Raw genomic sequence first — 16,853 nt, 5'->3', positions numbered from 1 at the left:
ATGTGTAGGTTAGTGCCATACAAAGGGGAGACAAGTATGAAAATAAAATAAGAAATCCTGACTTGCCTCTAACCATCCAGGGTTACTAGAGGCATAGCAGCTAGCATGGCTCTTTGTAAGTACAAATACTAGTTGCTTTTGACTCTTATTGAAAAAATAATATCTTTCCCCCTGTTTGTCACTAGAACTGCCACCAGAAGAAAAGCCCTTCATTTGCCCCAAATAAGCACCTCTGTTTTTCACAGCTTGCAGTAATGCTTAAAGTAAATAAGTTCTTGTGCAGCTAGCACTATTGGATTCATTCAATTGCCTGAACAAAGCTATTGTTTAGAGGTTTACAACAAGCCTTTTCTCTGTTTCCTTTCAAAGACTCTTCCTTGTTCCTGTGGTTGGCATGCTTAGTATAGTAAGCCTTTTTACAATTTTCAAATGCTAAAGATAATTTTCCCCCACAGAAGAAATGAAGGAAGACTATGACACGATGGGGCCGGAAGCCATGATCCAGACCACGATTAACAATGGTACAGGTAAGTGAAGTTGACCTCACGAAGCTCACTTTTGCCCTGTCATGTGGATTTAGCGAGTTGGGGAAAGAAGCACTGACCCTTCCATCTGTAATTCCATGATTTCACAATCAAATTAGACATTGCACGTCTCCTGTTTTGTTGCAAATCAGAACTCTCTATGTTTTTGGTATTTTATTCAGCAAATATATCTTAAACCCCTCATTTTCCTATGAACGTTGAGAAAGGTGAACTGGATGAATAAAAACCCTTTCAAATCATGAGTTTGGCAAATTTCTGTAATTTTTACTTTAAAAGATTGCACAAATAATTTTAAAATCAGAATATAATATGCCTCATCTAGCCACCACTTGATATTTGTCATTCAGGATTCAAATGATACAGTGTAATTTTGTTTGTAAAATGTGTTGTTGTTTTTTTTTCCAGAAAGATAAACCAAATTTCCATGAACATTGCTCACAAAAATTGGTCATCTGAGTTCCTTTTTAGTCTTTCTTTACTTTTAATGCTCAGTGCCCTCTAACACTTCCAAATAATATTTTCTAAGCAAAGGTTTTATAAAGAAAAACTGACAGTTTTACCTCTTTTTAGTAGAGCTAAAAAAAAGACAGTGGGCAGGTAGTAAGTGGTATTTTGTTTTCCTGGGCTACTGCTGTCTGATGGAGTCTCCAGACAACTGTCAAAGTCCATGTTCTGTCCCCCAGCAGCATCTTCTCTCACATTCTCACAGCGCCAGTGCAAATTTACATAGACTTACTGTGTTTATCTCTTTTCCTGAATAAGGCGAATTATTGTTGGTGTTTCAAACAGCCCTTCACGCTACCATTACAAATATTAGCATAGTGCCCCGTATTAATGTTCTCTTCCAAAACAACACCAAAAAATAAAATAAAATCACATAACTACTTCCACTCAAATCACCAATCGAAAAAAGTTACGGTTTTATGAAGTTTTAGAAATGTGAATAATTAAGGTTATATTCATATTTCTCTTATGTTGATGAACATCATAATAAATTGCTCAGGCTGTGCTTCTATTTAGAATGCTTTTATTAATAACTTACAAGGTACTAATTCACTTTCTTGGGTATAAAATAAGAAAAATAATGAAAATCTAGTTACAAAAATAAAACTGCACAATATGGGATTTTGGAAAAAGTATAGAATCCTAATTTTTAGGTGCAGCTCTGGCAATAACTAGCTTCTGACCTTGGGCAAGTCAGTTACCCTCTTTGGAATTCACTCTCTACACCTGAAAAATAAATAGATTGAACTAGTTGCTTCTTAAGAGTGTTTCTAGTTTCAATAGTCTCTGTTGCAGGGGTACCCTCACCATGTAAGATAGAAACAGGACAAAATAACTTTATATAAAAGCATCATAATAAATACCATAAATAAGATACTTTCTACAATGTCCCAACTCATGAGGTCAAATATGGATTCATGTTTCTTTTAAAAATAAATATTAACTTTCAACTTCAAGCATAAATAAATGCTAATTTTATTAACTTTATAGGCATTTGAAGTGTCACAAAAGTAAATTTATTCCACAAAGTGACAGTTTGCTAGCTGTTTACACACTAGCTTTAAGATGCCTTTTCTCATACTGCTTGCTGCTCCTTATAGTTTATATGTATTCAGTCAATAAATCAATCAATAAGTATGCATTGACTGTCTTCTCTATGTTCACTGCTATGGGTATGTGTGGTAGAAGACGGGTCAGGCAGTCCAAGGCATGGTTATTATTTAATGTGGAAGATGAGACTAACACTCAAAAAATAATAATAAGTGAAAATATGTGATAAATATGCAACAAATGTCAAGAACCATAATTATTTCAAATTATAGAAGTGAGAGAAATCCCATCATGTTAGTATTTAGAAAAGGTTTTATGATGGTGCTGAAACTTGAACTAAGTACATTTTCCATAGGCATAGAGGAGTGAGGAAGAGCTTTCCAGCAAAGGAGGAGTATGTTAGCCAATGAAGGAAACTTCAATATTTACTCAGAAAATAGGAAAAGGATTTGGCGGGGTCCTAGGAGGCAATTCATGGAAATGAAGTGGACATTTTAAGTCGAAGCCAGCTGATGGAGAACACAAAGCAACAAACACAATTTGGGTCATGTTACACTACCGTGATTTGTTTGGGGGAATAAACCATCTCGACGTCACTGTAGTCGTTCAGGTGTAAAGTGATAAAAAGCTTGTCCTAGGGTGGTGACCATGGTGAAATTAGCAACATGACTTCTTACGGATGGACCCATTGATCCCCTCAGTGATGGAGTCAAAATAGCTTCAAGATTACACTTTGTGTGTTTAGAATATGGCAATACCTGCTATTTCTAGATAAACAGGAAAAAAATGATCCAATTTTGGGGAGAAGACCTTGAGCTGGTTTTTAGACACAAATAATTTCACATAAAAGTTAGACAAATATATAGGAGAAGATGAGAATGTCCACTGGAAATGAAGAATTGAAACCCAGGAAATCAGGGCTGGCTATAGATACTTGAGAGTCATGCAAATATATTCAGATAGTATTTAATATTTTGGGACTATGAGACTTACAATTGAGAGTGTGTTTATTGAAACAAGTAGAAAGTTGAGGACAGGGTTCCTGGTGGGTAGAAAGAAAAGTCAAATTCATTGAAAGAAAAAAGATTTTAAGAGAGAAGAAATATGAAATATTCAGAAGGCAAAAAAAAAAAGAAAGTTTCAAAAGGGAGAGAATGGTCAATTCAATCAAAAGGCTCAAATAACTACAATTGTGAAAGAATGCTGAGCAAATACAACAAACTTGGTAACTGGGAATTTACTGCTGATCCTCAGTTTATAACTCAGCCCTGTTAGAGAATAAATACATATCTCTTCCCAACTATAAGTTACTATTTCTTCGACTAGCATCTTTTTAGATGCTAACTACATGGGAAATTGAAATAAGACATGTTTTCTGGTTGAAATTACTTATTAATGAACCATATATTTCTCTTCATCCAAGTCCTTCTGATGAGGATCCCGCTGACCTTCTCTAGCCATCCCAACTTAACTGATATCTTCCTCAATGAACTCTTATAGAACAAATCAGCTAACCTTTCCATAGAGGCTGTAGTGTGCTGCTAATTAATATATTGTCTTTTCCAAATTAGATTGCAAACTCTAAAAGCCTGGATTGTTTCTTAGGCTACCACATTGTCTGCAAGTGTGCCTTAAAATTCATAGGCTTTCAATAAATGTTTTTATTAATGAATGAATACGGAACTGTTTAATGTCAGATTCCATTTTTCTTTTCTAATCAAAGCAGAACCAGTAGACACTGGAATAGATACATTTTTTTTAAAGTTGCTCTAACCAGTTTGGCTCAGTGGTTGGAGTGTCAGCCCACTGACTGAAGGGTCCCAGGACACATACCTTGGTTGCAGGCTCGATCCTTGGCCCCTGTGGGGGCACATACAGGAGGCAACCAATCGACGTGTCTCTCCCAGATCGATGTTTCTCTCTCATATCGATGTTTCTCTATCTGTGTCTCTCCCCCTCCCTTCCACTCTGTATAAAAATCAGTGGGGGAAAAATATCCTAGAGTGAGGATTAACAACAAAAAAAGTTAAGCATTTTTTCTGATAAAAATTTGTTATTAACTGGAATAACTTTTAGAGGGATGACAAAGACAATGTCTCCAATATTTCTCTCTGAATACTCATCACACAAAATTCATTCCTAACTAAATGTAAAGAAAAGACCTCTGAAGTTCTTCCTCAATTTTACAAATCTACTAAATAGTAAAGTTTAACTTTATATAAATAAAGTAGTCTTTTAGAATCTAAAAGCATCTCCTTCATAATATATTCTGCTGAGTTTAAATCTGTAAGAAGAAGTGGGAAGGTTTAGTTGAATTGAATCACAGAATTCTAAAATTAAAAGTTACACTCCAGAACAATTCCCTAACTGTAATTTGATAGTTGAGGAAACTAGGGGGAAAAAAAACCCACAACATGCCACATAGCTAACTGATGGCAGATTTGGAAATAAATCTAAATCACCAGACATTTTCTTTTGCCTCAGAAGGGTTCCCACCACTCTGAGGAGCTGATGCTGCTAGAAATGATGGCATCATCTTTGACAGTTACCTACTTTGTCTAAGTTGTCATTGAACACTATGAATGCTCTCGTCACACTATCATACATCACTTGTATCATTTTAAATCCTCATCTTTCATTTGAGCTATTATAATATCTTGCTTACTGGACCCCCTGTTTTCAATTCCTAGTTTCTTTAATACCTTCTTCACCCTAGCAAAGTTAGTTAGAAGTTGTTTTTGTGACACTTAGGGCAGATGGATAATTGTAACTCATCCCCCATTCCATTTCAGACTCAACCTTGAATGGTTCTCCATTGCTTTCAGAATGAGTAGGCTTTTTGAGCTGAGCTGCCCTGCCCCCTCCCATGATCTAACCCCATCTCGCCTTTAATACCACTTCCCAGAATATGCCCCAGCTCGGAAAGGTTGTTTACCATTTATACCCCTTTGCCTTTGCCCGTGGTTTTCCTTCAACCTAGGAAGCCACTCATTCTTTCTTAGCCTGGGAGCTTTCTTAGCCTGACAGCATCACACACCCTCTTTAAGGCCATTTGCACCATCTCCATCTTATAGTCTCCAACTCAGGATTAACCATTCATTCCCTTGAGAGTCTTCTTATAGGATCTATTTCATTCTCTCTCATATTATATTTAGTCACCTGCAGGTATGTTTCTCCTCACTAAATTGTAAGCTACGTGAGGGCAGGAGTGGTATGGGGTTTTGGTTGCTTTATTACCATAAATCCTAGAATGGTCTAGGTCAGAAGTTTTGAAGAAATGAGGGAGCAAATGAGAGAAACAACACTTGCTTTCCCTTTCACCTTTTCAAGTTGACATCTTTTTGACCCCTCGTCTGAAATAACTAACCAGGCAGTTTCATCTCTCATTATTCTAGTCTCCCAAACAAGAAACTCCTCCGTTACATTTGATTGCTCTCTAGCCTTCATGCACTCCTCTATTTCTCAGTTCACATTTTTCCAATAATTCTTTTCTCATTGTCTAAATTTCCTTCTTAGTCTCCTTAATTCTTACTTATCGGGCAAAATCCACATTCTTCTCTGGTATTAAGTGCCGTTCATTTCATACCAATAATGTTTCATTCTTATCAGACCAAGTCCTCGGTAATATCCAGAAAGAATCACATTTATGCCAACCTGAATCTCTATCCATGCTTTTCCTTGACATGATAATCTCTCTCTCCCTTTCCCTCCAGTCATCCAAATTCTCCCCACCCGTCAGGGCCAACTCACATCCCATTTCCTTCATGTGGTCATCCTTGAACACCCAAACCACACCAATCTCTTCCTCTCTGAAACCCCACCACCCTCAGGTGCACATGACTAATTTGGGCATGCTGCATTGTTCCTCTTTACTAGTATGCTGTTTGCACCTCTTTCACCTAGTTAATTTCATGAGGATAAAGCAATTCCTTTAGCTGTAAAGTGGAGGTAGATTATAATGATACCTAACTCATAGGATTGATTGTTGAGGTGATTAAATACATAATCTACACTAATAAAAGAGTAAGATGCAAATTGACCATACCTTTGCAACATCCACCAGCCAATCAGGAGTGAGTATGCAAATTAACCCAACAAAGATGGTGGGTTAATTTGCATATGCAGGTCCCTAGCGGCCGGGGGCAGGACACAGGCGTTCTGCACCGCCCCAGCCGCTCTGGGCCTCGGGGCAGCATTGGAAGGTGGAAAGGCAGCTTCGGGCTGGAGCAAAAAGCCAGGGGAAGGAAGGCCCATTCTTGCATGAATCTTCATGCATTGGGCCTCTAGTATATATATATATATATATATATATATATATATATATATATATATACATATATATATGTATGTATATATGTGTATATATGGATATATATGTATATATGTATATACATATTAAAAGTGCCCCCCAAAATATTTGCTTTAAGAAGGAAACTATTCCGTTTCCCTCAAAGTGCCCAGTTCAGCAGTGAATACACATGGTACACATTATGACTGATAACATGAATAAATGAATGAACAAGTAATTGGTGGAGAAGAAATGGACTCTGAGAAGGAAGCCCCAGTAGGGGAAGGCATTCCCTGTGCAGGGGATTAAGTCCAGTATCTTCAGGGTGAAACCAGGATTTAAGTTCCTAACGTCAACTTGTTAAAGGCAAAGGACAACATCCTAGGGTATTACTACTTTTGACAACACAGTTAGATTAGCAGCATAGCAAAATTGATTTATAACAACATAAAGCATTGCAAACTCTGATTTATATTAATAATTTTTCACATTTCATTTAATGTTTCTACATTTGTTTTAATATTTTAGAAGTGAAAAAAATTGTATGTTTTAACACATAAGACAAAGCATATATTTTCACAAGAAACCTTACATCTTTCTGATGTTAATCGGATTCAAATTCAGAATGAAATTATTAGAAGTAGAAGTTTTAAGAGTGTGTGAAAAAACTGTTTTCCAAGAAGATTAGAGAAATGGAAAAACTTAGGAGCATTATAAACATGAGTTTGCCTGAGAGCTAGTAGTAACAAGGATCTATGGTAGGTACATGGTGATCATTAGCATTAATGCTGTTTCACGTGCATTTCAAGACCCAAATAGGCCCCTGTTGTTTCCTCTTTGAAAGTGTGGAAGTTATATTTACTCAGACAATCTACTACTCTAGTTATAAAGGGCTATTAATAACCACCTGCATCGTTGCTTCCTCTGCTGGGAAAAGAAGAACACCTTGCATGTAGAAACTGGGCAAAGCCAATTTAGGTCTCCATTCTTAATCTTACATAATGCAAGCGAATTATTATCCAAGAAGTCACTACATATATTGACTCTAAATATAGTCATTAAACATGCTTCCAATATTTTAAGAATAATGTATACCTGCTTTTACATATGAAAGACAAATGTTGTTTTGGGGTACTCCAGATTCTAGAGTCAGATAAACTACATTTGAATTTTGTCTCTACCAATTACTTGTTACATGAACTTGAATATATAATAAGCCTTCATTTCTACATCACTGAAGTGAAAATAATGATTCCCTGTGTACAAAGTCTTATTGTAGGGATTAAGTGGCAGAGCATTTTTAAAGTACTTAATACGAAGCCTACCATATACTAGATGCTCACTTGTTTTGTTTTGTTTTTGCCTGTTTGCATGTACAAGTAAGATTTAAACTACATTATTCATTAAGAAATACTGTAAATGCATTCTGAACTGTTTTCTCCCTTCACATTGGTTCCTCACAGACTCCTTCTCTAGGAAACAAAAATACACTATTTAACAAAGTTAGAGTGGAAGGACTAACTGTCAATTTTAAGAGCCTTTGCCAATTAAATTCCTTTGACATCTTGGAAAACTACCCAGACAAGTTTTAGTACAAGTTTCCTTTCACTGTCCTCACAATGCATTTGAGGTTAAAATATGAAGATTAAGAAGGAATAACTTAATTTTCTATCTAACATCATCTTTAACTAGCATCCTTTTTTTAAATGTGGAAGAGGGTTTGGTAGTCTTTATAATGTTTGTGTATAATGATGATGAAAGCTATCAGAGATTTTGCTTTACTTGGTCACTGATTAGCATCAGGAATCACATTTTTTTCTTCCTGTCCTGGATAACAGTCAATAAACAAAGAATAAAATGTTTGTCACTTGTTAATAACCACTAAAATACTTAGATTCATCCTCTTCAGTCAGAGTATTTGTTTTGTGCAGAATTTGAACTGAGGCTTAAGAAAGAAACTTTAAGGAAATAGAAAATCTAATTCCAGTCCTTAAGGAATGAAAAATCTAGTGTCAATAGAAAAAACTAAAACCATAATGACAGAAAGGCAACATTTACAAATCCTCGTTAGCTACTCAGATCACTAGTCACTTATGGAGAACCTACTAAGTGCAAGGCATTTTGTTAGGCATCATGAAAGATACAATGAATAACCACTGTCATTAACCATGGCCCTCACGGTTGTTTTTAGATGCCTGGCACCAATATGCATGTTGGGAGCCTTCTTCAGAAAGGCACGCATGCGTTTTTTATGATGAAATGCTTATACTCGGTTACATTCAATTGGATGAATAAAACAATGATGGATGAATAAGAAATGTTTAACACAATGTTAGACATACTAAATGTATAATGATTGCTAGCCATTCTTCTTATTAATTATTTTAATACTGTATGGATTAATATGTTTATTTGAAACACAACAAGCTATGTAAGTTCGGGTGAAAAGTGTTCCATATTACAAAGGGCTTCTGACAGAGTATAAGATCAATTATTGGGGACATGAAGACATGAGGTTGTAAATTTTAGGGAAGATTCTCTTCAGGACAAAGGCTTGCTGAACATGCCTCTGCAAATGAGAGCAAGAAAGAAAGGCTGAAAATGTGAGACTGGGTGAAAGATGGAGTAGGTTATCAGAAGAGCTGTGAGGGTATAGCTCTAGAAGGTAGCCTTGGCTATGGGAAGAGACACATGTTAGGCAATAAGATAAGAAAGGAAGAATAATGGCAGAGAGATTTTGGTTGAATTTAAGGTAGTTTAGGGAATTCACATCATATGAGTTGCATTCTTTGAAGTAAGTAGGAAAAGAACTCATCAGTTGACAGACAGTAAGGGAATGAGAGAAGGGTTGGAATCTTGAGGAGTGAAAATGTAGAGTAGTTGCTGTGGACAATGTATGGAGATTCAATTATCATCATAAAAGAGTATCCTATTTTGATAACATAGACTGAAATAAGTCAATACAATTATTAAAGCTTCTTTAGACATTTTGGATACTGTAAGGGCAGGGAAAATGAGCTAGATTTTAATTTGTCAGGTAAGAATGTAAGAATAGAAGACAGGAATGGAAGTGATTTCAGGCTCCAAGGTGAACTGAGACAAGTATAAAATCAGAATGGATGAAATAGACTGGGGGACTTGTCAGGGCCTGATTATCACAATGAAGTACCTGTTTCAGGGAATGAGGAATTAGATGATGGAAAAGGACAAACAATTGAAATCAGGGATTGAAAGTGTCAAGTTTTGGTTTATAGAGACGGAATTGTCCCAGGGTTAGCCTAGTACCAAGGTGTGCCCATCCATGTTGTTGGCCTAGAGAAAGTCAAAGCACTATGAAGTCAGGATTTCCCATGGACTATCTTTTGAGTAATGAAGTTTCTCAAAATGACAATAATGGCAGCCTGGGGTAAATCTAATACTAGGACGAGTGTCATTTTACTAGAGCTACACAGGTAGTGTTATAAAACATAATGGAGAAAATGGATGACTTAAACTTCAAAAAATATGATTAGAGATTGGAGGCTTTTTGAGGGTGGAGGTTAAGTTTGCTCTTCTCCGTATTTCCTCTCATAGGCACCGTGTTCACATGGCCTTGGTGGTTGATAAACAGGGTTATTTGTTGAATTAATGAATAAGTGAATAAACAAATAGATGATGAACAAATTAATAAAATAGGAACGCTGGTTTGAAAGGGTAATGTGAATTAAGGAGTATGTTGACCCACCGTCTTTGCTCTTTGTGGGAAGACAGATGAAAGCAGGAGTAGTAGCTCAGTTGGCAAGGCTGTGAGGGATGGGAAATTATCAAGAGATGACCCAGTTTTATTCATTGGAAGAAATGGAATGCATAGAGGAAGATATTAAGAATGTGGGAGACTAAACAAGTAATATGCGAGATGGGAAAGCAAAATGAACTGTGAATAAAGTCTCTAATCCTACATTAAACTTGAGATACTTTTATTTACTATAACCATAATAGTTAATACAAATTCACCTTTGCAAAGTGCTTCATGAAGTTACTCTGTATTGAGTGCCCTTAGAAACATGATTAAAAATAAGAAAAGTCCAAATTAGGAAAATTTACAATTCTTAAATATTAAACGGAAATTTTAAATAAGCATCTCAAATGGAGAATTTGAAGTACTTTTATGATGTTTTTGCTTTGCCCCGATAGACTTAGACATGGATTAACCAGTAAGAAATAAGCAGGGACATAAAACAAAAAAGAGGAAAAAATTAAAATGTAATCTTTTATTTACACTGAATTTGGCATTTACATTGGCTTTTCCCATACAAATTTCATGGTGTTTTAATGTTGTTTAGAACTATTTATAGTGTCATAGTGAACTTTTCAGCATCTTAGAAGCTCTTCAGATCATAACCAAGCAGTTAGGCATGATGAGAAACTAAAACAATGGGGTTCTCTTCTTCTTTCCCTCATAATGAGTCATTAAGATATAGTTGAAAACTAATGGGTTAAGAGTGCGGACACATGAATTCTCCATCCAGCTCTTCTGGAAATCACTTGTGTTACTTTGCATGAATCGTGGACCTCACTGTACCATAGTTGTGTCATCTGGTAAATGAGGAAATTAGACCAGAAATTTCGGACTCCATGCCACCCTAGCCCTCTTTCTAAAAACATTTTACCCGAAAGCATGGACAAAGAAAACAAAAATCGCAGGGCTTCTATAGTTGGTGTGGGAGGGGGACGTTCTCTGGGATCCTGCCTCATGATATCATACCCAGGACAGCATAGTCCTGGGTATGATACCATGAGGGCCCTGAGCTTGAAGGGCCTCACTCTTGGCTCATTGCTTTGCTGTTGACATGTTGCACTAGGCCCCACAAATGATGTAGCCAGACCTGCTTATACCTCAAAAAATGCACTATGAAAATAGCAGAGTATAAGCCAGAATGGGAAGGGATGAGATCAGGGATTTGAGTCCTAAAGTATTACGTAGAAACACGAATTCTGTCCAGGTTTACAGAGTCTTTCCAGGTGTCTGCTGAAAAATTGAATCCTGAGTACAGATCTAGACCTAGATTCAAAATCTTGCTTGAGCGAGAAGCATTATGGGCCAAGGTATAACTCTCCTCAGTTGGTAATATTAGTGGTGAGGTTAGGAGGCTAGCAAGCGGTTAAGCCTCCTTAAGCACGAATTCTGAGTCATATCATTAACACAGGGAAAGTGGGGGAAAGAGTAAGACATTTTCTGTACCTTTATTATTATCTTGGTTTAAAAAGTTCCAAGTCCTCATATTACTCTTACATGGAGATTAAATTTAAACTTTTTAATTAGCTAGCTTTCTTATATAGGTAACAGAAGCCACACAATTTTGATCATGAGGTACTTCTCAGCAAGGGTTGAGTGGATGTATAGTGTTAACCAGTTGTGCAAGATCAATTTATTAGATAATTCAGTTTAGTACCTAAACACTTAACAAGGGGTCATATTAATATAAAGCATGCCGTTTTCTTCTTCTGTATGATAGTGATTACATTGTTATATGATGGAAGAGTTTTATCATCCAGTCAGATATGTCATGCAAATTATCATTTTAATTTTTAAGTTAATTTCCTACAATGAGTTTTCAAAAATAAAGTGGAGAAAAGATAGGTTCTGAGCAAGGAAATCAGAAGTATGAGCAGGGAAAACAGAAGTAGCAGGTTGGCAGGTTGGGCGGGAGGGTCATTTTCAGACTATAATCAGTGTACACCAAGAAGAGCCTGTCACTTCCTGGCTGATGAATGCTGTGGTTTTATTAGCTTTGTTTGTGATTAGAAGCAGCTAACTTCACAGCAAGGGTTCCCACATAAAAGAACTGACATCCCAAGCTTTTTGAGTGTCTCCCTCTTTCATTCAGCAAATATTCAGTAAGCACTGTGTTCCTTGTGGCATCGTCTGTAGTTTCCAGGCAGCTCCAAAATAGAGTTTCTAAATCTGTGGATGTGGATCCTCCATCAGAAAGCTGTGTTGATTTGAGTTTTTAATCTAGAAGAATATGGCAAAATGAAGAGCAAATTGATTAGGGTGATTAATTAAGTGAAATTATGAAATTCTGAAACTTCAAGGATACCCCAGAAAGCATATACTGGCTCATTTTACAGGTGAGGATATTGAGATATAAAAATAATAAATAGCTGAGCCAATATGAGGAGTCCAGTGACCCAGAACCTGGTCTAATCATTTAGTGATTGAGCATTAGCTGTGTGCTGGGCACTGTACAGGGACCTGGTAATAAAATCTGAATAAGACATGATCCATGCCTCTGCCAGCTCACAGACATGTAAACAACAGATAACAAGGTGCCATAAGTTCGAAAATTGAGCTATGCAGATGATATTCAGTCACTGCAAACCTAGGCTATGAACTCGGGGTGAAATAGTCAAGAAGGCTACCTGACATTGGAGCAGTTTTGTGCTGTTTCGCAAAACCATGTTACTGAATGCTTGTTGAGCCAGGTGAGTCAGAGAACTGAATTCCCAGAGTAGTGATTCTTAAACTCGGTGAGTGTCAGAATCTGCTGTCAGACTTGTTAAAACACAGATTGCTGATTTCATAGGTCGGAGTTGGAGCCTAAGCAATTGCATTTCAAACAGGTTCCCAGGTAATACTCATGCTTCCAGCCTGAAGACCACATTTTGAAACCACTGCCCTAGCATCTGTACATGTTGTGTAACATGAAAAGCTCAAGGAATTACTGGGCAAAAACATCTTACTTTATAAACCCCTTTAAAATAAAATAAAATAGTCTGTGAGTCTTTTTGGTAATATACCAACTCCAAATTTTTAGATTCTGAAATCTAAAAATCATGTAGTATTGTGAAAGATAATACATATTATCTAACTTGGGAATTTTTTTTTAAAGGCATGGCTTCTGTAGGATACATAGCAATCAAAACTGTCTAAGGGTTAGTAGTCTCTCAATCTTGATATTCACAATCCCCTGATATAAACCTAACTTTAAAATTAGACTCTGTCCCTGGCTGGGCTACTTCCTGGTGTTTGGGGAGATATTTGATCCTGCAGAGTAATACAGATTCCTATCTCCCTGCTCCTTCTGCAACGCTCTCTCCTAAAGCTCTTGCACGTGGGACTCTCATTGGCATCAGAACACGTGTTCCCCCGAGAAAGCCATGTCAGAGCAGGCGTGGAGAGAGCAGCCCAGACCCTGTACGAATTCCCAAGAAGAGAAGAAAACTCTGTCGCTTTTGATGAGCCTTCCCTGGCTTTACACACTCCTCTGCAGCAGTTGGAGGCTACTGGTGGGCTGCCCCGTAGCTCTGTAATGAGAACAAGATCATCCTCAGCCCTCACGGTTGTTTTTAGATGCCTGGCACCAATATGCATGTTGGGAGCCTTCTGCAGAAAGGCACACATGCGTTTTTTTATGATGAAATGCTTATACTCTATTAGTTAGTCAACTTTAAACCAAGCAGCGTGAGAATTTTTACTCCTCAACAAATGCTGAGCATGGGCTTCTTTCTAAAAAATTCAGTACAAATGACTAAGTTAAAAATAATTTTCTAACCATGTAAAATGTTGTTAATAAAGAGACAAGTTTTCAAAAAGATGATGAATAGTTACCTACATTTGTGATTGTTTCTTCTGGTCCCTTCGCCTGGATATATGAAGTGAGTGAACGCCAAATTATATATCATTTCTGCATCATATTGAGGAAATATCCATATACATGTACAGTATATACATATTATCCCCAGCAATACATATATGCATTTATAGGTCTATATATTGACGGTTCACAAATATTTTATGTAAGTGTCTCTACATATGAGAGTCACAGAACTAGGAAAAAATTATTAATCAACATGATTGCGTCCTAACCCAACCACACTCTGGCACTAGTACTCACTCAATAAACAGTTATTAAACACGGGGATGGATGAATGATTCCACTCAGGCTTTTACATATACTTGCTTCAGCTCTTCTAGAGCCTCCAAGATATTTTCCTTTCCAGAAGGATTATTTATTCATTTTGATGTTTATTAAAATGGCTTAGCATAATATTCAAATATATTTCTTCAATTTCTAATGAAAATTAAAAACATGCTGGGTACTAGACAAGTGGTAATAGAGTACCTGTCTTCCTGCATGAACCCATACTTGTTACAAATAAATAAAATAAATGTTGAGGCAATAAAAGTAACGAGAGGAAAACAGAAAAGGAGAAGGATTAAGTCTCATAATTTAACTACTTGTAAACACTAAGTAAAACTCACCTTTAAGAATCTTTGAGAAAGTATCTTAAACAATTCAATTATGGGGGGGAGTGTGTGTGACTGATTTGAAGACCAATATATCTCTTTTATTTAGAGTTCTGGTAACATTGCCTGTTTTTATTTATTTTGTTATTGTTGTTGTTATTATTTTGTCCTCACCCGAGGATGTTTTTTCCATTGGTTCTTAGCAAGAGTAGGAGGGTAACACAGAGAGAGAAACTGTGATGTGAGAGAGACACATCAATTGGTTCCCTCCTGCATGGGCCCTGACCAACTGGGGCTGGGGATCAAACCTGCAACCCAGGTCTGTTCCCTTGAACAAGAATCGAACCTGTGACCCTTTGGTGTGTGGGCTGACGCTTTAACCATTAACCCACACTGGCCAGGACAACATTGACTGTTTTTTAGTCAATAATTTTTAAAATCAGTCCATAGTGATAACTACTATCATCTATCTAACAATATCAATCTCACCTGGCCGGTGTGACTCAGTGGTTGAGCATTGACCTATGAACCAGGAGGTCATGGTTCGATTCCCCTTCAGGGCATATGCCTGGGATGCAGGCTCAATCCCCAGTAGGGGGCGTGCAGGAGGCAGCTGATCAATGATTCTCATCATTGATATTTCTATCTCTCTCTAAAAGTATATTTAAAAAATAAAAATATCAATCTTTATCGTAAGCTAGACATAAAGGCATTTATGAAAGTATTATTGATAAGCAACATTAGTGAGAGAGAGACAATCATATTTACAAGAAATTTGAGGCTTTTTCACTTGTAGGGACCTAGAAATTTAACCTAACAATAATAAAATACATGTGGCTATGAGGAAACATTTTTAATTAATGAAATTCCTTTTTTAGACAGAGAAAGTTTACTTGACCTTCAGGAAGGTTGAGATATTTGCAAGACATTAGGGTAAATTTTAGGACTAAATACAAAATCTCTGGAGAAGGTATGGGAAGAAATTACTTGAGGCTTCTTGCGAATTTTATTATGGTTTGATCATAAATACCATGCAAATATCCTTTGTCAGTGTGTTTTGGCAGTTCTTCCTAGGAGACCAAGGAGTGAAGAGGATTACCAAAAAAAAAAAAAAAAAAAAAAGGAAAATTAAGTTGATTTTAGACTAGAAAAATGCAGTGGGGTATTCTATAATTTTTTAGCCAATTTTCTACCTCATTCCTGTGTCCCCTATACAGCATTCCAAAATCTTTACAGAAAAAAAAAAAACTGCAAACTTCAAATTGAATCAAAACTTCATCTCTCCCAACAATTTTGAGAATAACCAAAATGTAATCTCATCATTGTTCTACTATAGCAATTAGCCTGCTTTGGGGTCTAAGAGACTAAAACGCTTAGGCCTAAAGTTAGAGAAGGGAATGTTCTGGGTCACAGAATCTAGGGGGTTGGACCACAGAGCTCCTGGGAGAAGAGGTGCACCTTGACCTCAGAAACACATACAGCCAGAAATGTCCTGTCTGGACCTGCTCTTGTCTCTACTTCTCTGTGTTTACCTGCATCATCCTCTCTCTTCATAAATCTTACTCTACATGCGATATATCAATTCCTTGGTTGTACATCTTAGAGCTATAGTCACTTGCGGGGAATAAACTTCTTTGACGCTCTCTTTGGAACAAAGTCCTAAAATCATAGGGAAGAGATTGGTCCAGGCTACCCCTGGACCTTGTGGCCTGTTGAATGGAGGACTCAGATTAGTCCACTTCACGTGCATCTTAATTCACTGTGACTAGGGGAGCAGGATCGTGCAATAACATGGCAGCTGCCTTGGGTATCATAAGGCTTGGCAACAGGGAAAATGGGGAGCCGTTCCAGGCAAAGGAGAATGTTGTGGTGTGCGGCAGGAAAACCATAGCAGCACCAGGCAAAACCCACATTATATCCATGATGGTTATACGTAGTTCATGGAAGGCTAGGCTCTAGCCCACTTAAATGACTCTAGATATTGAGATATACACTGAGTGGCCAGATTATTATGATCTCTGGCCACTCAGAGAGAGAGTGTGTGTGTGTGTGTGTGTGTGTGTGTGTGTGTGTGTGTGTGTGTGTATTTTAGAGGCCCGGTGCATGAATTCGTGCATGGGTGGGGTCTGGCCAGCCTGGCCAGTGGGAGGGGACATGGGCGGTTGGCCAGCCTGCCTGATGGTTGAACTCCTGGTCGAGGGGACAATTTACATATTAGCTTTTTACTATATAGGAT

The 16,853-nt window shown here is 37.2% G+C and overlaps 1 protein-coding gene across 4 annotated transcripts in view; it reads left to right on the top strand.

Moving 5' to 3' along the window:
- Positions 1-16,853, top strand: part of ZEB2 (zinc finger E-box binding homeobox 2) — a 131,557-nt gene that overhangs the window by 94,384 nt on the left and 20,320 nt on the right. For all 4 annotated transcript variants that reach the window (XM_054723003.1, XM_054723002.1, XM_054723000.1 and 1 more), the window contains one exon: positions 456-527. In XM_054723003.1, coding sequence (XP_054578978.1) covers positions 456-527 — 72 coding nt within the window. The remainder of the gene's footprint in view (positions 1-455; positions 528-16,853) is intronic.

Source organism: Eptesicus fuscus, chromosome 11 (assembly GCF_027574615.1).
Source record: "Eptesicus fuscus isolate TK198812 chromosome 11, DD_ASM_mEF_20220401, whole genome shotgun sequence".
In the NCBI taxonomy this organism is placed as follows: domain Eukaryota; kingdom Metazoa; phylum Chordata; class Mammalia; order Chiroptera; family Vespertilionidae; genus Eptesicus; species Eptesicus fuscus.
The sequence above is the reverse complement of the archived record's forward strand: the minus strand, read 5'-3'. Positions and strand labels throughout refer to the sequence as shown.